Source organism: Pinus tabuliformis, chromosome 1_2 (assembly GCF_031772625.1).
Source record: "Pinus tabuliformis cultivar Carrire ecotype Pingquan chromosome 1_2, CPIR1, whole genome shotgun sequence".
NCBI lineage: Eukaryota > Viridiplantae > Streptophyta > Pinopsida > Pinales > Pinaceae > Pinus > Pinus tabuliformis.
Window position 1 is genome coordinate 948047045 of NC_142298.1, and position 21732 is coordinate 948068776.

General features: G+C 40.4%; 1 protein-coding gene and 2 pseudogenes across 1 annotated transcript; all 3 read right to left on the bottom strand.

Annotated features, from left to right (window-relative positions):
• Window positions 1–760: 760 nt before the first annotated feature.
• LOC149209089 (uncharacterized) lies at window positions 761–1594 on the bottom strand. The gene has a single exon (XM_089398514.1). The coding sequence runs from the start codon at window positions 1592–1594 to the stop codon at window positions 761–763; it is 834 nt and encodes a 277-aa protein (XP_089254640.1).
• A 26-nt stretch (window positions 1595–1620) lies between these two features.
• LOC149209090 (acyl-CoA-binding domain-containing protein 4 pseudogene) lies at window positions 1621–2534 on the bottom strand (annotated as a pseudogene).
• Window positions 2535–6973: 4439 nt separating this feature from the next.
• On the bottom strand, window positions 6974–19669 carry LOC149209091 (acyl-CoA-binding domain-containing protein 4 pseudogene; annotated as a pseudogene).
• Window positions 19670–21732: the final 2063 nt, after the last annotated feature.

Consider the following 21732-nt stretch of genomic DNA (forward strand, 5'->3'; position numbering starts at 1 on the left):
ATGTAGCTCCCTCCAAAACCCTAATCACCAAAAATAAAGTGGCTTTATGACCGAAAACTCCAAACTTAAGTTAAAAGATTTCACCTTTTGTTAAAGGTACACCTGGCATATGTTGATTGGCTGTAGCAGCTTCCTTCGATCTCTTTCAAGTCACTGAGGTGTTCCCTTCACAAAATTTTGATTCTGCCATTAAACTGTTATATGTGTTTCAAAAACACATCTACAGCAGTTTCGCAGTTTCGTAGCGCGCTACGAAACTGCGAAACTGTTTTAAACAATTTCAAAAACACAGTCTTCATCAATAAATTTGACTGTCTTCAATTAACAAGGAAGAAGAGATGTATGCCAATTATTGGTAATGAAGACAAAATCCTCCCCATAAGGTTCACTAAAGTGTTCACTGTTTGAGAGATTCAGAATCCTTGGAGCTTCAATGGCTGCCTCCATTCAGTGCCATCATTCTGGCTCAAAGCATAGCAAAATATCTCAACATGCTAACGCTTTTCCATTTTCATGTCCTGTCTTGTCCACAGCATTATTAAAAGGATATGTGATAATCTTGACACCTGAACGAAGCACTAAATTATTCATATTGACCTTACGTTCACACTTCTGGTCTTCACTCTGCCCCAACTAGATGTGTTTGTCACTGCAGCATTATAACTAGAGCTATCTGCTTTCCTGAAAGTACTTGTGACCCAAGAGAAACAAAAACTTGCTATTTAAATGGCTCAAACAACCTTGATAAATGCCGCAAAACTTAATTTCTGAAATTTTTGCACAACATCAATAGCACGCACTCCTCAAATATAAAACCTTGGAGAAGTCTGTATAGCAGCATTTCGGAAGATAACAGTTCATGTCTTTGCCGTTGTTCCATCTTGGTTGCCCTCCAAATGTCCAAGTATTGCTCAAAGAAAATATAAAATATTGAATATGGAAAAACAGAAATATTTAAAGAATCTGAAACTCTGCCAGCGAACTCCCTTGCAGCTTTCATTGCATTTACAAAATCGCTCTGTTTGTTTAAGGGTGTATGATATGTACGGAATTCTGATGCTTGAATTACTCCATTTTCATATCCTTTGAGATCAACACTATTGGTGTAAGCACCATAACCCCCTTTTGCACAATCTGCAGATGGCAATGCAGTCAAAAACCATGGTAGTTTCTCTCTGAATTGTGTTGTAGATGGGCGGTCTCCAATCAGATCTGAATGTAAGAAGCACGTTGTGCAGTCCTGACAAATCTCACTTATTCCACAGGAGGCATCTCCAGATGCACAGCAAGGTGGCTGATCATCAGGGGGACAGTAGGTCCCATTGGGAAATTTGCGGCAGCACCCAAATGCTTCTGGTGATAACCATACAAGAAAGTCATCCAGCCAAGATGCGGCTGGACTTGCAATGTAGCTAGACTCTGGTGTTAAAGCAGCCCTTGATATGTCGTGATAGTAACTAATATCAAGTTCTCCAATTCTGGGGCGGCCTAATGCGATTTGACCTACTGATGCATCAGTAACACTTTGGCGTGCCTTGATTTGAAAGACGTTGCAAATTTGCACACCTTTGGGCCAAATAAGTGACCGCTTCATCAGAGCAATGTCTGATATGCAATTTTCTAAGATCTCCATGACTGTAATCGACTGCAAGCTCCACCTACAATATACCAATTTTCACTAACTGAGACACCTGCATGCCCAGCTCGAGGGGTGGGCAAAGTGCCTTGGATTTCTTTGGCCGTGACCATTCCATACTCTGCAAGTCAAGGACATGAAGACAATTGAAACATGTGGAATGAGAATCGCCACCAAAAATCAAAAGACACTGATTTGCGTGTACTGTAGCAGTGTGATCAGACCGTGATGTTGGAGGCGTACCCACAACTTCTACATCATCCCGAGTCATCATTTCCAAGTCGAGAATATTCAAATCATTCAGAAGACTCCTCCTTGAGTCTTCACCGCCAAACATAATTAAACTGGACCCTTCGAGAGTGACAGATTGACCACCGCGTGCAATCGGAGGTTTTCCATATGACTTTAGTACACACCATGTACAGGATTCTGTGTCAAAAAATCGAACTGTTACAACGTCAGAAGGATCCTTTGTATGTCCAGCAACAACTAGAATCTTGTTGCCCCATTGAATCAGGCAATGACCAGCACAAGGAGATAAAAGTTCTTGAGAAGAGTCAGATGCTATCTTTGTATTCAGTTTGGACCATGTCAAAGATTTCAAATCGAACACCTGCATATCATTTAGGTAGCGCCCATTGTGATTTCCACCAAAGACATACATTTTCTCTTGCACTACTACTACTGCATGCTCATAGCGGGCTTTCGGTTGCCGACCAGTTACTGACAGTGAAACCCACTGGTCATAAACCGCAACTGATCCCAGGCCTTCCAATATAACATCCTTATCTTGTGTCTCTACAAAACTTCCGTTGTCAATGGCAGTATCTTTAGGAACAGAAACAGAATTGTCGTGATGGGAAGCTGATTCCTTGGATGGTTTTTCCACTTCTACCATTTGCTAGGGTACTAAGAACCTTATAAGCTGACAACTGTTGATGCAAACCAAATGGATTTTGATAAACATGACAGCTGGGTAAGGTCTGCTATGGATTAGGACAAATCCCCGATTTCGCAGCGTAGCTAGTGCAAAATATGAATTATGCGCTACGAAATCACTTAAAACATGCTGCGCTGCGAAACTGATAGACAGGATTTATATGCCTTTGACAAACAATTGAACTGATGTGAAAAATTTAAAAAATTTTCTTTGAGTGATAACGGTGGCTCCACTTGGGATAGTGTGCCCTTGTGGTACACTAAGAACCTGTAGTTCCAGTGCCTTATCCATTTTTGATGAACAAAAATTTATTTGACAAACCTCTTCTTCAAGCTTCTTGGGCCTTCAGCTCGGGCTTTAGCTGGATGATCACTGTAGGAGAAAAAAAAAACTACATCTACTGAAAAAGAAATGCTCAGTCAACCTTGAGCTTATTTGCATTCACCTACCTACCTACCCTAACAATTTCAACTTCTTTCTGCTCAATCAATATGAAATTTCCAATGTAGCCAATCATTTATCTTATCTGAAATTTCCATGTTTGTCCTTTGGCTGTGCTTGAAACAAAAATAAACCAGATACTGAAGTAACCGAGGCAGCATAAGGTGTAACTGTTCTTCAACATGAAAATATAACTGGAAGCCGCCTGAACAGCAAATCTTTTCCATGTATTCAGCTATAGGGTCAAAAAACACATGGTTAGTTTGCTGATTCTCAAAACCTTCTGTATCTTTAGACAACTTACCTTCAGCCACACCAAATTTATTTGATATGCTATCCAACTGCCTTTCTGAATGATGGTCACAAACAATGTAATTTTCCTCACTACTATGATCATTATTTGAAGTAAGCTGCTGCAAGGAATTACAAAATTGAGCAAGCTTTTCCTCTGCCTGAGGGTCATAGAAAATTTCCTCCAGTATTTCTTCTTTCTGGGTGCAATCAATTTCATCTTCATCATGATCTGAAGCTTGACCAATCTGCTGCATCTCTACATCAATATCTAAGGATAAAACATTGTTTTCACAAGTATACTCCTGCTGCTCTTCATGCTGTGTTTCATGGAATGATATACTTTCTCCTTGGTGCTGAAATGCATTGTTATGGAGAGCCTCTAAAATTTCTTCATCCATAAATTCATCATCACCATAACAATCCTCCAAGTACTGAATAAGATTTAAAGAATGCCTACAGTAGTCTTTGAGCAGCAACAAAGAAGGATAACATTCTTTATACATTTCACAGAACACATCATGAAAATCAGCAAGAGAAGATAATGAACCATTTTCCAAACTTTTATACCAAGACCATGCTTTTCCTTCTAAAGTGGCCATAAACATCCTCATGAGACAATCCTCAGGAAAGTGAACCTTAAGACTGCGTACATGCATATGAAACCTAACCAAATGAAGAGCAGCATCATCCTTTTTTTCATCTTTGAATATTGGAAGATCATCTAACCAATCAACCTTTGGCATAGGATTTGGAAAACCAGGGATATGAGACCGATCCATAGGAGCATACCTGGCATTCATCCTTGCAGTAGAATCCATCTTGAAACTTCATCAAGCTAATGATCTTTTGGCAGTGGAGTCACCTTCTAATTTGTTATTTGCTGTGTGGAGTCGCCAAGGTAGTTTTGCAGCCTCAAATTGATGTCTGAGCTCCTGCTACCTTCAGAAGTTCAACCATTGATTTCGGGAATGAATAGACTTCAGGCTCCCGGCAGACGCACCAAAATGTTATCACAAAATCAGTACTAAGGGCTGCAGCCAAGCAAGATTTCATGTAACTCTTTCAACCAGACTTTAGACTAAGGATTAGCCTCCTTAGTCAGAGAGGGCTCTCTCACAGACTTTTGATAAAAATCAATCACAACAACAGATGGCTAACTCTTCACACATTTATGAAAATAAAGCTGGTTGGAAATACAAAACAACACTTCTTCCATTGGGCTCATGGAGTCATACACTTCTGCAGTAAACTATTGATCACTTAATCATAGAAGCCAAGGCATATAACGTTTAACACTCAAAACATCTCTCCAAAAAACTCAACTCATAAATAAGCACAGGAAGTCTGAGCACTAGGTGAATTCAGAGTGATTGCATATTTAGTGAGCTGTAAAATACATAAAAGATAATGACAAAACCACACATGTTCTGAGCCATAAACATATAATGAATCTTGGGAAGAAAAAGTAACTCTTGTATTACTGTCAAAGTCTTCTTACACAAGCTGATAAAAACTCTGTTTTTTTATAAAATCTCCAACCTTTTTTACATCAGAGTCATTTCTATATATAGGAAAACAAAAAAACAACTACTTGAGACTCCTCCTCCAGCATGAGGGGAGCTCGAAATCCTATCATTAACTGCCTTATCCATATCTAAACAAACTAATTAATTACAAAGGTATTGCGCTGTGAAAACATAGAGTCCCATTCCCATTGAAATTCTAACTCTATCTCCTCGTATGCATTGATTCTTCCTTGCAGCTTTGACATCTGGCTTTCCCTTCGTTCAACTGAGATGGCATGAGAGGGCATGAGATGGGCAATTAATGTCCCATGCTGGCGTTGAGCACCGAAAGCTTTGATCTGTTCTGTTTTGGCTGAGAGTAACCCTAAATTTTCGGTTCTGGTTCCCCATCACCGAATATGCAGCAGTTGACACCTTAAACCTTTAATAACCCAAGAATATAGGGTATTACCATGCTACTGATATGCTTATTGACATGCTGGGAGCTTCTCTGATGGACAGGTGTGCCAACCGAAACTTTTCATATGTAGCTCCCTCCAAAACCCTAATCACCAAAAATAAAGTGGCTTTATGACCGAAAACTCCAAACTTAAGTTAAAAGATTTCACCTTTTGTTAAAGGTACACCTGGCATATGTTGATTGGCTGTAGCAGCTTCCTTCGATCTCTTTCAAGTCACTGAGGTGTTCCCTTCACAAAATTTTGATTCTGCCATCAAACTGTTATATGCGTTTCAAAAACACATCTACAGCAGTTTCGCAGTTTCGTAGCGCGCTACGAAACTGCGAAATTGTTTTAAACAATTTCAAAAACACAGTCTTCATCAATAAATTTGACTGTCTTCAATTAACAAGGAAGAAGAGATGTATGCCAATTATTGGTAATGAAGACAAAATCCTCCCCATAAGGTTCACTAAAGTGTTCACTGTTTGAGACATTCTGAATCCTTGGAGCTTCAATGGCTGCCTCCATTCAATGCCATCATTCTGGCTCAAAGCATAGCAAAATATCTCAACATGCTAATGCTTTTCCATTTTTATGTCTTGTCTTGTCCACAGCATTATTAAAAGGATATGTGATAATCTTAACACCTGAACGAAGCACTAAATTATTCATATTGACCTTACGTTCACACTTCTGGTCTTCACTCTGCCCCAACTAGATGTGTTTGTCACTGCAACATTATAACTAGAGTTATCTGCTTTCCTGAAAGTACTTGTGACCCAAGAGAAACAAAAACTTGCTATTTAAATGGCTCAAACAACCTTGATAAATGCCGCAAAACTTAATTTCTGAAATTTTTGCACAACATCAATAGCACGCACTCCTCAAATATAAAACCTTGGAGAAGTCTGTATAGCAGCATTCCGGAAGATAACAGTTCATGTCTTTGCCATTGTTCCATCTTGGTTGCCCTCCAAATGTCCAAGTATTGCTCAAAGAAAATATAAAAGATTGAATATGGAAAAACAGAAATATTTAAAGAATCTGAAACTCTGCCAGCGAACTCCCTTGCAGCTTTCATTGCATTTACAAAATCGCTCTGTTTGTTTAAGGGTGTATGATATGTACGGAATTCTGATGCTTGAACTACTCCATTTTCATATCCTTTGAGATCAACACTATTGGTGTAAACACCATGACCCCCTTTTGCACAACCTGCAGATGGCAATGCAGTCAAAAACCATAGTAGTTTCTCTTCTGAATTGTGTTGTAGATGGGCGGTCTCCAATCAGATCTGAATGTAAGAAACACGTTGTGCAGTCATGAACTTATTCCCCAGGAGGCATCTCCAGGTGCACAGCAAGGTGGCTGATCATCAGGGAGACAGTAGGTCCCATTGGGAAATTTGCGGCAGCACCCAAATGCTTATGGTGATAACCATACAAGAAAGTCACCCAGCCAAGATGCGGCTGGACTTGCAATGTAGCTAGACTCTGGTGCTAAAGCAGCCCTTGATATGTCGTGACAGTAACTAATATCAAGTTCCCCAATTCTGGGGCGGCCCAATGCGATTTGACATACTGATGCATCAGTAACACTTTGGCATGCCTTGATTGAAAGACGTTGCAGATTTGCACACCTTTGGGCCAAATAAGTGACCGCTTCATCAGAGCAATGTCTGATATGCAATTTTCTAAGATCTCCATGACTGTAATCGACTGCAAGCTCCACCTACAATATACCAATTTTCACTAACTGAGACACCTGCATGCCCAGCTCGAGGGGTGGGCAAAGTGCCTTGGATTTTTTTGGCCGTGACCATTCCATACTCTGCAAGTCAAGGACATGAAGACAATTGAAACATGTGGAATGAGAACCGCCACCAAAAATCAAAAGACACCGATTTGCGTGTACTGTAGCAGTGTGATCAGACCGTGGTGTTGGAGGCGTACCCACAACTTCTACAGCATCCCGAGTCATCATTTCCAAGTCGAGAATATTCAGATCATTCAGAAGACTCCTCCTTGAATCTTCACCGCCAAACATAATTAAACTGGACCCTACGAGAGTGACAGATTGACCACCGCGTGCAATCGGAGGTTTTCCATATGACTTTAGTACACACCATGTACAGGATTCTGTGTCAAAAGATCGAACTGTTACAACGTCAGAAGGATCCTTTGTATGTCCAGCAACAGCTAGAATCTTGTTGCCCCATTGAATCAGGCAATGGCCAGCACAAGGAGATAAAAGTTCTTGAGAAGAGTCAGATGCCATCTTTGTATTCAGTTTGGACCATGTCAAAGATTTCAAATCGAACACCTGCATATCATTTAGGTAGCGCCCATTGTGATTTCCACCAAAGACATACATTTTCTCTTGCACTACTGCTGCTGCATGCTCATAGCGGGCTTTCGGTTGCCCACCAATTACTGACAGTGAAACCCACTGGTCATAACCCGCAACTGATCCCAGGCCTTCCAATATAACATCCTTATCTTGTGTCTCTAAAAAACTTCCTCTGTCAATGGCAGTATCTTTTAGGAACAGAAACAGAATTGTCGTGATGGGAAGCTGATTCCTTGGATGGTTTTTCCACTTCTACCATTTGCTAGGGTACTAAGAACCTTATAAGCTGACAACTGTTGATGCATACCAAATGGATTTTGATAAACATGACAGCTGGGTAAGGTCCTGCTATGGATTAGGACAAATCCCCGATTTCGCAGCGTAGCTAGTGCAAAATAGGAATTATGCGCTACGAAATCACTTAAAACATACTGCGCTGCGAAACTGATAGACAGGATTTATATGCCTTTGACAAACAATTGAACTGATGTGAGAAATTTAAAAAATTTTCTTTGAGTGATAACAGAATGAAACTAACAATGTCATGAAAGAATTCCATGCAGGTGATTGTGGAGGACATTGTTGGCATTATGGCTAAAGTGTTGTCCTTGATGGCAACCCATTCAGGTGATAGATCACAGTACTTCAAGTCAGCAGCAGAGATTGATGATCAGCTATCAAATATTGAAGAAAATAAGGGGTACGCAGGTACACCTTGCATAAGGTGCGTACACGCATGTCAGTATTACATAAAGTGCATACATACCCGCAGTTATCCCGTTCAGGAGGTGCGTACCCCCAGTGCACACATTTCAAGGCAAAGAAATTCACATGTGGGGTTTTCTTATGTTTTACTCTTGGTATTTAGCCAACGGTATTGTGTTATTATGGTGTCGGCTCGTGGTATTGATCCATGATTTAAGGAAGAGCTTTCCTATATAAAGCAAAGGAGATCATTTGGCTTGTGTATGTTTTGGGTTGAATATCTTATGAGGGCTAGATCTGACATATTATGATCTCTCTTGGGAGTATGTCTAGATCTAAATAAGGTGAATCTACTGATGGATTGAGATCTCTTCGGCGCATGTTCAGATCTGTAGATCTGACTGTCTGGGTTATTTCTGAAGTCTTGAAATCATCTATGCCCGAAGGTATGCAGGTACAGTGAAAGAAAAGTGCGTACATACGCAGGAACGAAGCGTTTCAGGTGCGTACATACGCAGGCACAAAAGGGTTGTAGGTGCGGAGGTCCGCAGGCAGTTCAATGGACTCAGAGCGAGGTACGCAGGCTAACAGTTGAGCAGGGTGCGTACGTAAGCAGGCGAGCAGTTGAGCAGGGTGCGTACTGTAAGCAGGCAAGCAGTTGAGCAGGGTGAGTACTGTAAGCAGGCAAGCAGTTGAGCAGGGTGCTTACGTAAGCAGGCGAGCAGTTGAGCAGGGTGCTTACTTCTCTTAAAATCTTTGTTTATCATTGTTGTGTTCTGGGTTTGGTCCTATTATTGTTGATCTGGTTACTACAGTTGACTGGGTGATTTTCTTATACTTGATGATCATTTGATGCTTATGGATCCAGTTTGAAAATTTATGAAAAGTGGTCCTTGTAAGAAAAGAAGTAGGGGGTTGTAGCTCCCTTCCAGGAGAGACTGGAAAACGAGAGAGAGAGTTGTAGCTCTCTGCAGGTTGCAGCCTGCGTACTGGTAAAGGACTGCACCAGTACAAAACCATTGTAAAAGGAGTTTCTAATTTGAAAGAAGATAGAGACATATTGCAGCAGGTGGTTTTCACCCACATTGGGTTTCCACTTTACATCTTGTGTTCTTTGGTGTGACTATCTGTTTTATTTTGTTCATGCTCATTATTTTATGGTACTGACATGCAAAATAATTCAAAGAAAAAATAAAGAAGATTTATTAAAAGAATTAGATAATACTGATTCACCCCCCCTCTCAGTATTATTTCCAACAATTGGTATCAGAGCAGGTCCTTCAGAGAAGCTTGATCGCTTGAAGGTAGATCGTTCATCATGAGCAACTACGAGAGAGAAGCATCAATCAGGCCACCGGTTTTTGATGGGACAAACTTCAATTATTGGAAGGTAAAAGTTACTGCCTATCTTCAATCTCTTGGTACAGAAGTTTGGGACATCGTAGAGACAGGCTATGCTTTTCCTTCAGCTACTCCTACAGATGCAGCCGAGAAAAAGAAGTATGAAACAAATGCGAAAGCAGTCAGTACTCTATTAGGATGTATATCTCAATCAGAATTCATGAAGGTAATTCACTATAAATCCGCAAAAGAGATATGGGACAAAATTGTCACGAGCTATGAAGGAGATGAACAGGTAAAGCGTGCTAAACTTCAAACTCTCAGAATTCAGTATGAGACTCTCAAAATGTATAATGATGAAAGTGTGGCTAACTATTTTCTTTGGGTAGATGAGGTTGTTAATTGTATGAAAAATTTGGGTGAAGAAATAAAAGAGGCTATTGTGGTTGAAAAGGTTCTAAGATCATTGTCCCCCAAGTTTGAATCTAGGGTATCTGCAATAGAAGAAAAGGAAAATCTACGAATTCTTACGATGTCTCAGCTACATGGAATTCTAACTGCTTATGAAATGAGAAAGGGAGGTCCATCAGACAGAAGAGAAGCTGCTTTCAAGGCATCAGGCAAAGGAGATTATTATGAAGCGAGCCACGTCCCAGAAGAAGAGGAAGAAGAATCAAATTTTGTCATAAATCTTCAAAGGGGTTCTGGAAGGTTCAGAGGTAAGTTACCTTTTAAATGCTTTTCTTGTGGAAGAGTAGGTCATTATGCTGCAAAATGTCCTTATAAGGATAAAGGAAAGGAACCTGCTAGATGGAACAAGAAACAGAATGCAAATAAGAAAAGCTACTACACTCATGAAGATAGTGATGGTCTATCAAACAGTGATGAAGATGAACAAGGTAATGAATATAAGTTGAAAATGGCATTTGAAGATGATGATTATATGGATTCTATAGATATGGATAACCTTTATGATGAAATTACTAGACTCAAGAGATGTATAGAAGAAAAGAACATGATCATTAATACTCTACAATTTCAAATTGATGAAAAGGAAAAACATCTTGAAAAATTAGAAGGTGAAATTGTTGGTCTTAGAAAAGAGATTGAGAAAACAAAAGCTATTAATCTCAAGTTTGTCAAAGGATCTGAAACTTTGGATGAGATTATCAATGTGCAGCGGTCTCCACTAAACAAGACAGGTCTGGGCTATAATGGAGAAACTTCTCAAGCATCCACCTCAAAAAGTTATCTTGATGCAGCAAGAAGAAATGAGCAAAAGCACAATGAAGATCATCAGGTAAAGCAAGGACGAATTACAAACAGAAACTATCAGGGGAAATCCATCTTAAGGGTGAACAAAAGCTACAACCAGCCACAGGTAAAATCTTCTCAATTTGGTTCAAGAATAGATGACAATAGAAATTACAATCAATTGGCTGGTAGATTCGATAACTGCAGAAGTTTCTTCAATGGACAATGCTTTTCTTGCCATAACTTTGGTCACAAAGTAGCTCAATGTGTTGCATATAAAACGATTATGACTAGGGAAGCTCAAAAACAAAGAAGTATGATGGGGATTACAAAAAGGACCTATAACAACGTTTTGGTTCTGGAAAATGAAGTTGAATGTTCTATTTGCAATAACTTTGGTCATGAAGACTCTGAATGCAGGAGCAGGTTTCATCAGAAAAAGGAACAAGCCTCAAGCACCAAAACATGGAGAATAAAGGAACCTCAAACAGAAAGATGTGGGATAGCATTTTATGCATAGGGACAGGAAAATCTATGGTACATTGACAATGGATGTTCGAAGAATATGACAGGTGATAAAGAAAAACTTGAGTCTTATTCTACTCTAGAAAAGGGAAAGAAAGTCTCTTTTGGAAATGATACTCCTGCAACTATAAAAGGAAAAGGCAATGCTCAGTTAAAAGAAAAGGTCAAGGCTGGAAATGTTTTGTATGTTGATGGATTGAAGCATAATCTTCTAAGTGTCAGCCAGATGTGTGATCAAAGAACCGAGGTTATATTCAGATCAAATGGATGTCTTGTTCGTGATCTTGATACAGGTAAAACAATGATCAAAGGCAAAAGAACTCCAAATAATCTGTACATATTTGAAGAAGGACAACAACAATGCTATCTGAGCAAGGATGATGAGCACTGGTTATGGCATCGGAGGTTGGGACATCTAAGCTTTTCACAAATAAGGAAAGCATGCAAATATCAGGCAGTTCGCGATCTTCCAGATATCAAAATTCCTGACAACAACATATGCAAATCATGTCAGTTTGGAAAACAAACCAGAACTAACTTTCCAGAGAAAGAAGGATCAGCTAGCATGCCTCTTGAGCTAGTACATATAGATACATGCGGTCCTTTCAAGAAAAGAACACCTCGAGGAGAAGAATACTTGATATTATTCATTGACGATTTCTCCAGGTTTGTCTGGTTAGGACTTATGAAGCACAAAGATGAAGCATTCGAAAAATTCAAATCCTTCAAAGCCTTGGTTGAAAATGAATCAGGTCACAAAATTAAGTGCCTCAGATCCGACAGAGGTGGGGAATTTACTTCAAATGAATTTTTCGATTTCTGTGAAGAACATGCGATAAGAAGAGAATTCTCTACAGCAAGAACTCCTCAACAAAATGGAGTTGTGGAAAGAATGAACAGAACAGTCCAACAAATGGCTCGTGCTATGCTTGATGAGTCAGGAACTCCCGCAACTTTCTGGGGTGAAGCTGCACATGCTGCAGTTGTTATTCTCAACAAAACAAATGTCCGGGTGAACAGCACTCAAACTCCTCATGAGCTCTGGAGTGGTAGGACTCCTTCAGTAAAGCACTTCAAAATCTTTGGGAGCAAATGCTATATCAAGAATACTGATGAGCAGCTTGGCAAACTTGAACCTAGAGCAGATGAAGGAATTCTTCTTGGTTACTCTCCACATAGCAAAGCATACAAATGCTACAATAAAAGACTTGGCAGAATTGTTGACAGCATTGATGTAGTGGTTGATGAGAAGGGATACATTCCTAGGAAAGTACATCATGAAGACATCGAAGAAGATGAAGGCTACCCCCAACGACAGAATGATGAAGAAGAAGAACCTCAAGGAGAACCTCAAGAAGAACCAGAGGAGCAAACAAGAATAGAAGAAAAGACTCCATCCAGATATGTTCAGAAGAACCATCCAGAATCTCAGATTATGGGGCAAAAAGAAGCAGGTGTACAAACAAGAAGAACAGTTGCAGAAGCTTCAAGCTATTTGGCATTACTCTCCTCTACTGAACCACAAAATGTGAAAGAGGCATGCAAAGATGAATGTTGGGTGAAAGCAATGGATGAAGAACTTGAGAAGATCGAAAAGAACAACACTTGGGAGCTGGTTCCTAGACCAAAAGATAAGAATGTTATCGGGACAAAATGGGTCTTCAAAAACAAATTGAATGAAAATGGAGAAGTAATTAGAAACAAAGCCAAACTTGTTTGTAAAGGGTATGCGCAGCAAGAAGGAATAGACTTTGAAGAAACCTTTGCTCCTGTTGCAAGACTTGAGGCCATCCGAATGTTCCTTGCTCTCTCAAGTTTTCAAAACTTCAAAGTATTTCAAATGGACGTGAAATCAACCTTTCTGAATGGAGACTTGGAAGAAGAAGTGTACATTGAACAGCCAGATGGGTTCATTCTTGGAAATGATCCAAATCTTGTATGCAGATTGAAAAAGGCTCTCTATGGTCTCAAACAAGCTCCAAGGGCTTGGTACTACCGTTTGGACAAATATCTTCATCAACAAGGCTTTTCAAAAGGATCGGCAGATAGCAATCTTTATATAAAATTTGAAAATGACAAATTGCTAATACTTGTTGTGTATGTAGATGACATTATTTTTGGGAGCAATGAAGAAGCTATGAGTCAAAACTTTGCCTTGGTCATGCAGAAAGAATTTGAAATGTCCTTGCTAGGAGAACTGACATATTTCCTTGGTTTGCAAATCCAACAAAAAGAAGGAGGAATCTTTTTATCTCAAACCAAGTATCTCAAACAGATTTTGAAGAAATATGGTATGGAAGATGCAAAACCAGTATGTACACCCATGGTCACGTGATGTAGCCTCAGTGCAAATGATGAATTTGCAGCAGTACATCAACCAACCTACATATCTATGATTGGAAGTTTACTTTATTTGACAGGTACCTGACCAGACATCATGCATGCAGTTGGAATAGTTGGAAGATTTCAGGCAAATCCGAAGGAGACTCATCTTCAGGCAGTGAAGAGAATTTTCAAATATCTTCAAGGGACTCAAAATTATGGCTTATGGTATCCTAGAGATACAGATCTTACACTTCATGCTTATACAGATGCAGATTGGGCCAGAAGCGTGGATGACAGGAAAAGCACAAGTGGTGGTGCGTTCTTTATGGGTTCTAGACTGGTATCTTGGTTCAGCAAGAAACAGAGTTCGATTGCCTTGTCTACAGGTGAAGCGAAATATGTTGCTGCTGCATCTTGTTGCATCCAACTCCTTTGGATGATGCAGACTTTGCAGGATTTTAAAATCACTTGTACACCACCAATCCCCATCTTATGTGATAACACAAGTGCAATCAGCATCTCAAAGAATCCTGTTATGCATTCAAAAACCAAGCACATACCAATCAAGTACCAATTTCTCCGGGAACAAGTGCTTGAACAGAAGGTCAAGTTGGAGTATGTTCCTTCTAAGGAACAAGTTGATGATATTCTCACCAAACCATTGCCCAGGGACACTTTTGAATACCTCAGGCAAAAGCTGGGGGTTGTTGATGCATCATCTTATTGCTGAACCTCTTCTGATTGATGGTACAGGTTCAGGGGGAGCATATAATGCATTGTTGGCATTATGGAGGATGTGTAGAAGGAGATCTTGGAAGTAGCTGCAATATGTCTCTATCTCTTTCATGGTGGATTATGGTTCTTCGTTGCAAATCTGGTTCAGGGGGAGCATGTTCTTAGGGGGAGCATAACCCTTTGCCCTTGATGTCAAAGGGGGAGAATGAAGCTGAAGCTTTGAGGTTGCCATCAAGTCCAAAGGGGGAGATTGTTGGCATTATGGCTAAAGTGTTGTCCTTGATGGCAACCCATTCAGGTGATAGATCACAGTACTTCAAGTCAGCAGAAGAGATTGATGATCAGCTATCAAATATTGAAGAAAATAAGGGGTACGCAGGTACACCTTGCATAAGGTGCGTACACGCGGGTTAGTATTACATAAAGTGCGTACATACCCGCAGTTATCCCGTTCAGGAGGTGCGTACCCCCAGTGCACACATTTCAAGGCAAAGAAATTCACATGTGGGGTTTTCTTATGTTTTACTCTTGGTATTTAGCCGACGGTATTGTGTTATTATGGTGTCGGCTTGTGGTATTGATCCATGATTTAAGGAAGAGCTTTCCTATATAAAGCAAAGGAGATCATTTGGCTTGTGTATGTTTTGGGTTGAATATCTTATGAGGGCTAGATTTGACATATTATGATCTCTCTTGGGAGTATGTCTAGATCTAAATAAGGCGAATCTACTGATGGATTGAGATCTCTTCGGCGCATGTTCAGATCTGTAGATCTGACTGTCTGGGTTATTTCTGAAGTCTTGAAATCATCTATGCCCGAAGGTACGCAGGTACAGTGAAAGAAAAGTGCGTACATACGCAGGAACGAAGCGTTTCAGGTGCGTACATACGCAGGCACAAAAGGGTTGCAGGTGCGGAGGTCCGCAGGCAGTTCAATGGACTCAGAGCGAGGTACGCAGGCTAACAGTTGAGCACGGTGCATACGTAAGCAGGCGAGCAGTTGAGCAGGGTGTGTATTGTAAGCAGGCAAGCAGTTGAGCAGGATGAGTACTGTAAGCAGGCAAGCAGTTGAGCAGGGTGCTTACGTAAGCAGGCGAGCAGTTGAGCAGGGTGCTTACTTCTCTTAAAATCTTTGTTTATCATTGTTGTGTTCTGGGTTTGGTCCTATTATTGTTGATCTGGTTACTACAGTTGACTGGGTGATTCTCTTATACTTGATGATCATTTGATGCTTATGGATCCAGTTTGAAAATTTATGAAAAGTGGTCCTTGTAAGAAAAGAAGTAGGGGGTTGTAGCTCCCTTCCAGGAGAGACTGGAAAACGAGAGAGAGAGTTGTAGCTCTCTGCAGGTTGCAGCCTGTGTACTGGTAAAGGACTGCACCAGTAAAAAACCATTGTAAAAGGAGTTTCTAATTTGAAAGAAGATAGAGACATATTGCAGCAGGTGGTTTTCACCCACATTGGGTTTCCACCTTACATCTTGTGTTCTTTGGTGTGACTATCTGTTTTCTTTTGTTCATGCTCATTATTTTATGGTACTGACATGCAAAATAATTCAAAGAACAAATAAAGAAGATTTATTAAAAGAATTAGATAATACTGATTCACCCCCCCTCTCAGTATTATTTCCAATAGACATCTCTACTGGAAGTCCACTACTGACAAAATTCTAAGGGCTGGTTTTTATTGGCCCTCTCTTTTTGCAGATGTAAATTTTTTTTCCATATCATGACACAAATGCCAAATTTTTGAGGGCAAGAGAAAATTGTTGCCCCTGCCCCTTAAACCCATCTCCACCGAAAAACCTTTTCAACAATGGGGTCTTGACTTCATTGGAGAAATCCATCCCTCTTCCTCAGGCCAGCACAAATGGATTCTAACAGCCACCGATTATTTCACTAAGTGGGTTGAAGCCATTCCCTGTAGACAAGCCAATGATACCATCATTATCCAATTCCTTGAGTGCAATATCCTTTCCAGATTTGGCTGCCCTGAGAAAATCATCACTGACAATGCCGCTGCCTTTAAGTCCAAAAAGATGATCAATTTTTGCCACAGATTTCATATTACCTTGGGCCACTCCACAACCTATTACCCTCAAGGAAATGGCTTGGCCGAATCATCTAACAAAAGCCTCATCAACATCATAAATAAAGTGCTGGAAGAAAACAAGAAGAACTGGCACAAAAAACTGGTAAATGCCCTATGGGCAAACAGACTTTCAAGCAAAAGATCCATTGGAATGAGCCCTTATGAGCTAGTATATGGCATGGAGGCTAGATTTCCTTCATCCCTAGGCATCCCTACTATCAAGCTGTTACAAGAGATTCAGGCTGAACCGAATGACATTCAAAGAAGAATCAATCAGACCATCCATCTGCAGCAAACCAGAGAACAAGTTTATGACAGAGCTCAGATTGTGCAAGAAAAGCTCAAAAAGATGTTTGATAAGAGAGCAAAAGCTGAAGATTTCAATGTTGGTGACAAAGTTCTAAAGTGGGATTCAAGAAGAGAAGACAAGGGTAAACATGCCAAGTTTGATTTTCTATGGAAAGGTCCATTTGTAATTTCTGCTGTTCAGGGAAACAACACTTATTTTCTCAGATCTATGGAGGACAACACTATTGAAGAAGGCCCTGTGAATGGTAGGATGTTGAAACATTATCATGATCCTTGTTGTTGAAACAATGCAAATTCTGTAAATACCTTTGTACAACATTATTTGTAAATATCAGCACTCAGTTTTTTATTTTTGTATAAACCGGCTGATTTTTTGAGGAATAACAATAAATTCGGTGAGGACGCAGCCGATGCAAATTTTCCAGTCTCAAAAGCATCAAAACAGAGCAAAATTTTCAGTTTATATCAGCACTGTGCTCTGAGTAAAAGCAAGGAAAACACAGCAGTTTGATCCATGTCCCTAAACTGTTTTAAAAGGCATGTTCCAGCAGCATTATACATAAGAGATCAAGCACGCAGAAGAAAGCAGGCGATGTTGTACAATTCACAGTAACTCAGTTGAGGAGGAGGTTGTTCATAGTTCAAAGTTTCATATCTTTATACAGCCAGAACAAAGAAGAATTTCCCAGTCCACAGCAACAAACAGAAGATCAAGGTAGTCTGACCTACTGTTCTTGACTTTTCACAAGGAGAAGCCATCCCCAAGTGGAGCCACTGTTAGCCTCCTGCTGCAGCAGGTATTCATCTTTCATGATTGACATTTTTACATGCCAAATATGTCATACTTGGCAAGCTGCACTGTTCCATATTTCCAGAAGATACCATGAGAGTGTGCTAGTCCAAATGCCACTACTGAGATTCCATTTTGAGGAGTTGTCCCAGTTTTGAAGAATTTTCATTTAAGGGAGGTCCAAACAGTCTAATCTTGGTCTCCCTAGGTTTCAATTTCCTGTTGTAGAATATAGAGAATGCATCTGTCCAAAGAGTTTAACCTTGGCAGATTTTGTAGATAGGTAGAGAATCAAAGGGACCCAACTGTTTAATCTGGGCCCTGGCAGAAATAAGTGTAGATTTAGATAGGAAAAATTCAAAAGAAAAAATTGTAAATCTGGGTCTGCAAGTCTAAGTGCACCCAAATCAGAAAAGAAGAAAAAATGTTAGGAAAGTAGGATGGGTAGGTAGCTGTGGTTGCAAAAAGCTGATTCATGACCAATTTTGTGTTTCAAACTATGTTTTATCTTTACAGATCACATTGCAGGCAGTTTTCATTCAGAAAGAGATCAAAGCTGGACATCACTAACTTCCCCTTCTTCTAATTCCCCAAGTCCCTTACTAACTCCCCAAAGAGGTCAAGATCTGCTTGATTCCTCTTAGCTTCATCATCATCCATATCAGTCACCTTGGTGAAGATCTCCTTCACTCAAGGATCTCAGTTCCTTTCAAGTTATTTTCCCCAAAATTTAGCCTAAGGTCCCCGACCTTAGCGCTTGCTGGTCACCTTCATATTAACTATTAACAGTATTATATAACTCCCTATCAGTTTTCCCATTCCCCTACTAAAGCTATGTACATATAACTCCCCTATGTAAATATCCCCTCCCTGGCAATATAGCCATATTTTTATAAGTCCGGGGAAAAATAGTCCATCTGGGGCTGTTTTAGCCCATCCGAGTCATAGCAGGGGTTAGATGACACCTGGTCATGCTAACAACCTCTCCCCTAGCCCTAAAAACCCTCAAAAACCCATGTTTTACCCCTCATCCCCAAGTCCCAGCTGTAAATATTTCAACTACGCTCATTTTACATCCATAAACCCCCTTTCCCCGCCCCTAACCCAAAGTTTTTCGTGTAAAATCTTAACCCCGCCCCTATTAACCCTCATAATCCACCGTTCCCTAAGTTATAACCCACCGCGCGCATTATTAAAAAAAGGAATATTCTTTGAATATTCCCCTGCCATATCTCCTCGTCGTATTACCTTCGCCGCTAGCCGTCAGATTATCCGCCCCGTAGATCAATGGCTGGCGGGCCGCCCCATCCCCGAACCGCCCGAGCTTTAGTGTCTGGGAGATGGGCGGTATTGCCACCGTACTCCTGCCATGCGTCAGCTCCTGGGCTGTGGCAGAGGCCCCCCTCACGAAACCGCTCTCCCCCAAAGGTGGTGCGCCACAATACCACTTACCGCCTCCTGCCCAGTGACGTCACCGCATACGTCACCCCCTGCACAATCACTGCATACGTCACCCCCCTCTGCCCAGTCACATGTCCAGTCATCTGCCTGCGTGGCCCCTTACCACGTGTCATGCCACGTCACCGTCCGTACATGATGACGTCATGCTGACGTCATCCAACCACGTCATCATGCTGACATCATCGCTGACATCACCTGCCGTACAACGTCACATCATGTTGACGTCATGCTGACATCATCAACACTTTTTTGGCGCGAAGGAGCAAAAGTCGCACTTCGGAGCCCCGGAATCCAATTCTGAGGCAGTTTTTAATGAGCGATTTGGATTTTTTAGACTGAAATGGAGAATCTTCAGGGAATCTTCAAGGAATATTCAAGGAATCTTTCCATTATGCAGCCCCCAGGAAGCCCGAAAGGCGCAAAAATGACCTGTTTTTTTCGCAGAACATACCGAAAGGATCAGAAGACAGTTCCAGAGGATGCAGAGGCCGAACAGTGGCCATCAATGCGTGATTAGACCCGCAGCACATCAGAATAGCAGTCCAGATTTTGTCAAAAGAGTATCAGAAGAAAGAAAAGATGCCCAAGAGTATCAGCAAAGATTTTTTAGGGGCTCGAAGCACCTGTACATTAATGAAGCCCCCAGAAAGTCAAATCAGGCATCATCAGCCCTTCCTTACCTTCAAATCACAATTAAGGCATTCAAAGCCACAGGACAGCAAAGAAGCAGAAGCCCATGCACATTTATTTCAGAAGCACCTGCACCAAGCCACCAAGGACTACATAAGTTATTCAGTTTTGATACAGCCGCCCCAGCGCAGCCTGAGATATTTTCATGCATTTATTTCAGATAGGAGTAGGTAAATTAATTATTCTTTATGACCTAATTAGGTCAAGATGTAATAAAGAACTTTGTAGATAGTTTTGCCCTATATATACCACCCTCTATATAGTTTTAAGGGTTGGCCGATTGAGAATCTTCACCAGAGACTCGCACTCTATACCCGACTGTTTCTATAATCAAAGATTGCAGAAATCTTGGAGAGCAAACTCTCTGTTGTGAATGAATGTTTATGGAGATATGAAGATGGAATTCTTGTGCTGCAGCCTGAAGCAATAAGTGCATCTTACCTCTTTTTGTTGTTATCACTATCTAAATAGCAGAAAGAAAGAATAGCCTAGAATTAGTTTAAATACTCTCTATGCTCAATTTCTGCTATTTCTTTATGTTTTCCTCTCATTGAATTGGTTATGAATATGAATTCCTTCCGGCTCATGTTTACCCTGATTCACCTGTGTTTGCCAATTATCTAGGGATTCTTAACTGCCCCTAGGTAGCGCCTATTATTTTCCCTCGTTAAGCATAATTGAGAGATTCTTAACTGCCTCTCATTACTTAGCACTTCTTTCCATCCCTTAAACCTGAAACATTGTTTCATGCTCGGCTATCTTACTCCACTTTCCCTCACTGTTATTAAGGAAAAGCACCAACAATTTTTCTCCTCGACTCCATGCCCAATGGTTTGAAACTTCCAGACTATGCCTTGCCTCTCTGTCTGAAAACATCAATTTTCCCACCAAAAACAAACAAAAACCCTCTGAACTCGAGACCTAGCCTAAAATCCTTTTCAAACAAAGTTAAATCTAAAAGAGAGAGCCCTCTCTGATTGCAGGTTGGCTAGAACCTGCAGTCCAAAGTTGGTATGTGGTTACCTCGGTCGTATCCTTTCCGGAGCTTAAGGACAACTTGAGTGATAACAACTATTGTAGTTGTATCCCTTATTAATATTGTTGTGCCCCTATTGTCCCCATATTGTTATTATTGTGCCCCATAGAATCCCTCTATTGTTATTTTTGTGCCTTTATATTATTATTGTTAGATCGGCTTGGTTATATTGTGACCCCTTAGACTCCTATATATAGAAAGGAGGTTTTGTCATTTGTATCATCCAAGAATTGTTCATTTGTGTAATGTAAAGGAGGTTGCTCCCTCGAAGAGGCTAAATTCTAAGGTTTTCAACTATATTTTTTATCTTTCTGTGAGTTGGTTTCTTAACAGTTTCCATCATTTTGTTTCTTCAAATAATCATATCGATCAGAGTGACATCCAGTATAACTTTGTTTAGACATGAACCAGTAAGTTTTTAAATACCATTGCATTGGACCTTCTTTTAAGACATACAAGCTCTTCTTCAACTTGCACATTAATTTATCCTTTCCTTTGACCTCATGCCCCTTTCATTGTTGCATATATATCTATTCCTCCAAATCCCTAAAAGAAATCTTGTCTTTACACTTAAAATACTTTTGATTGAAGTTATTTTAACAACAAGAGAAAGTATTTCATCAAAATCTATACCTTTATGTTGTTATGTTGTAGCATTTTTATCTCTTGTCACACAAGTGCTTCCAGAAGATATAGAAGCCTCCTAGAGATAGCCTCTGGGTTGATAGGAGACCAATGCCTAGGGCATCTTAAGAGAGGAGTGCATTTGAATAATATCAGTAGGGATCTCTGTTGCACTCAATATGTCACGTAGTTTTGAAAAGAGATAATTCAAGGGCT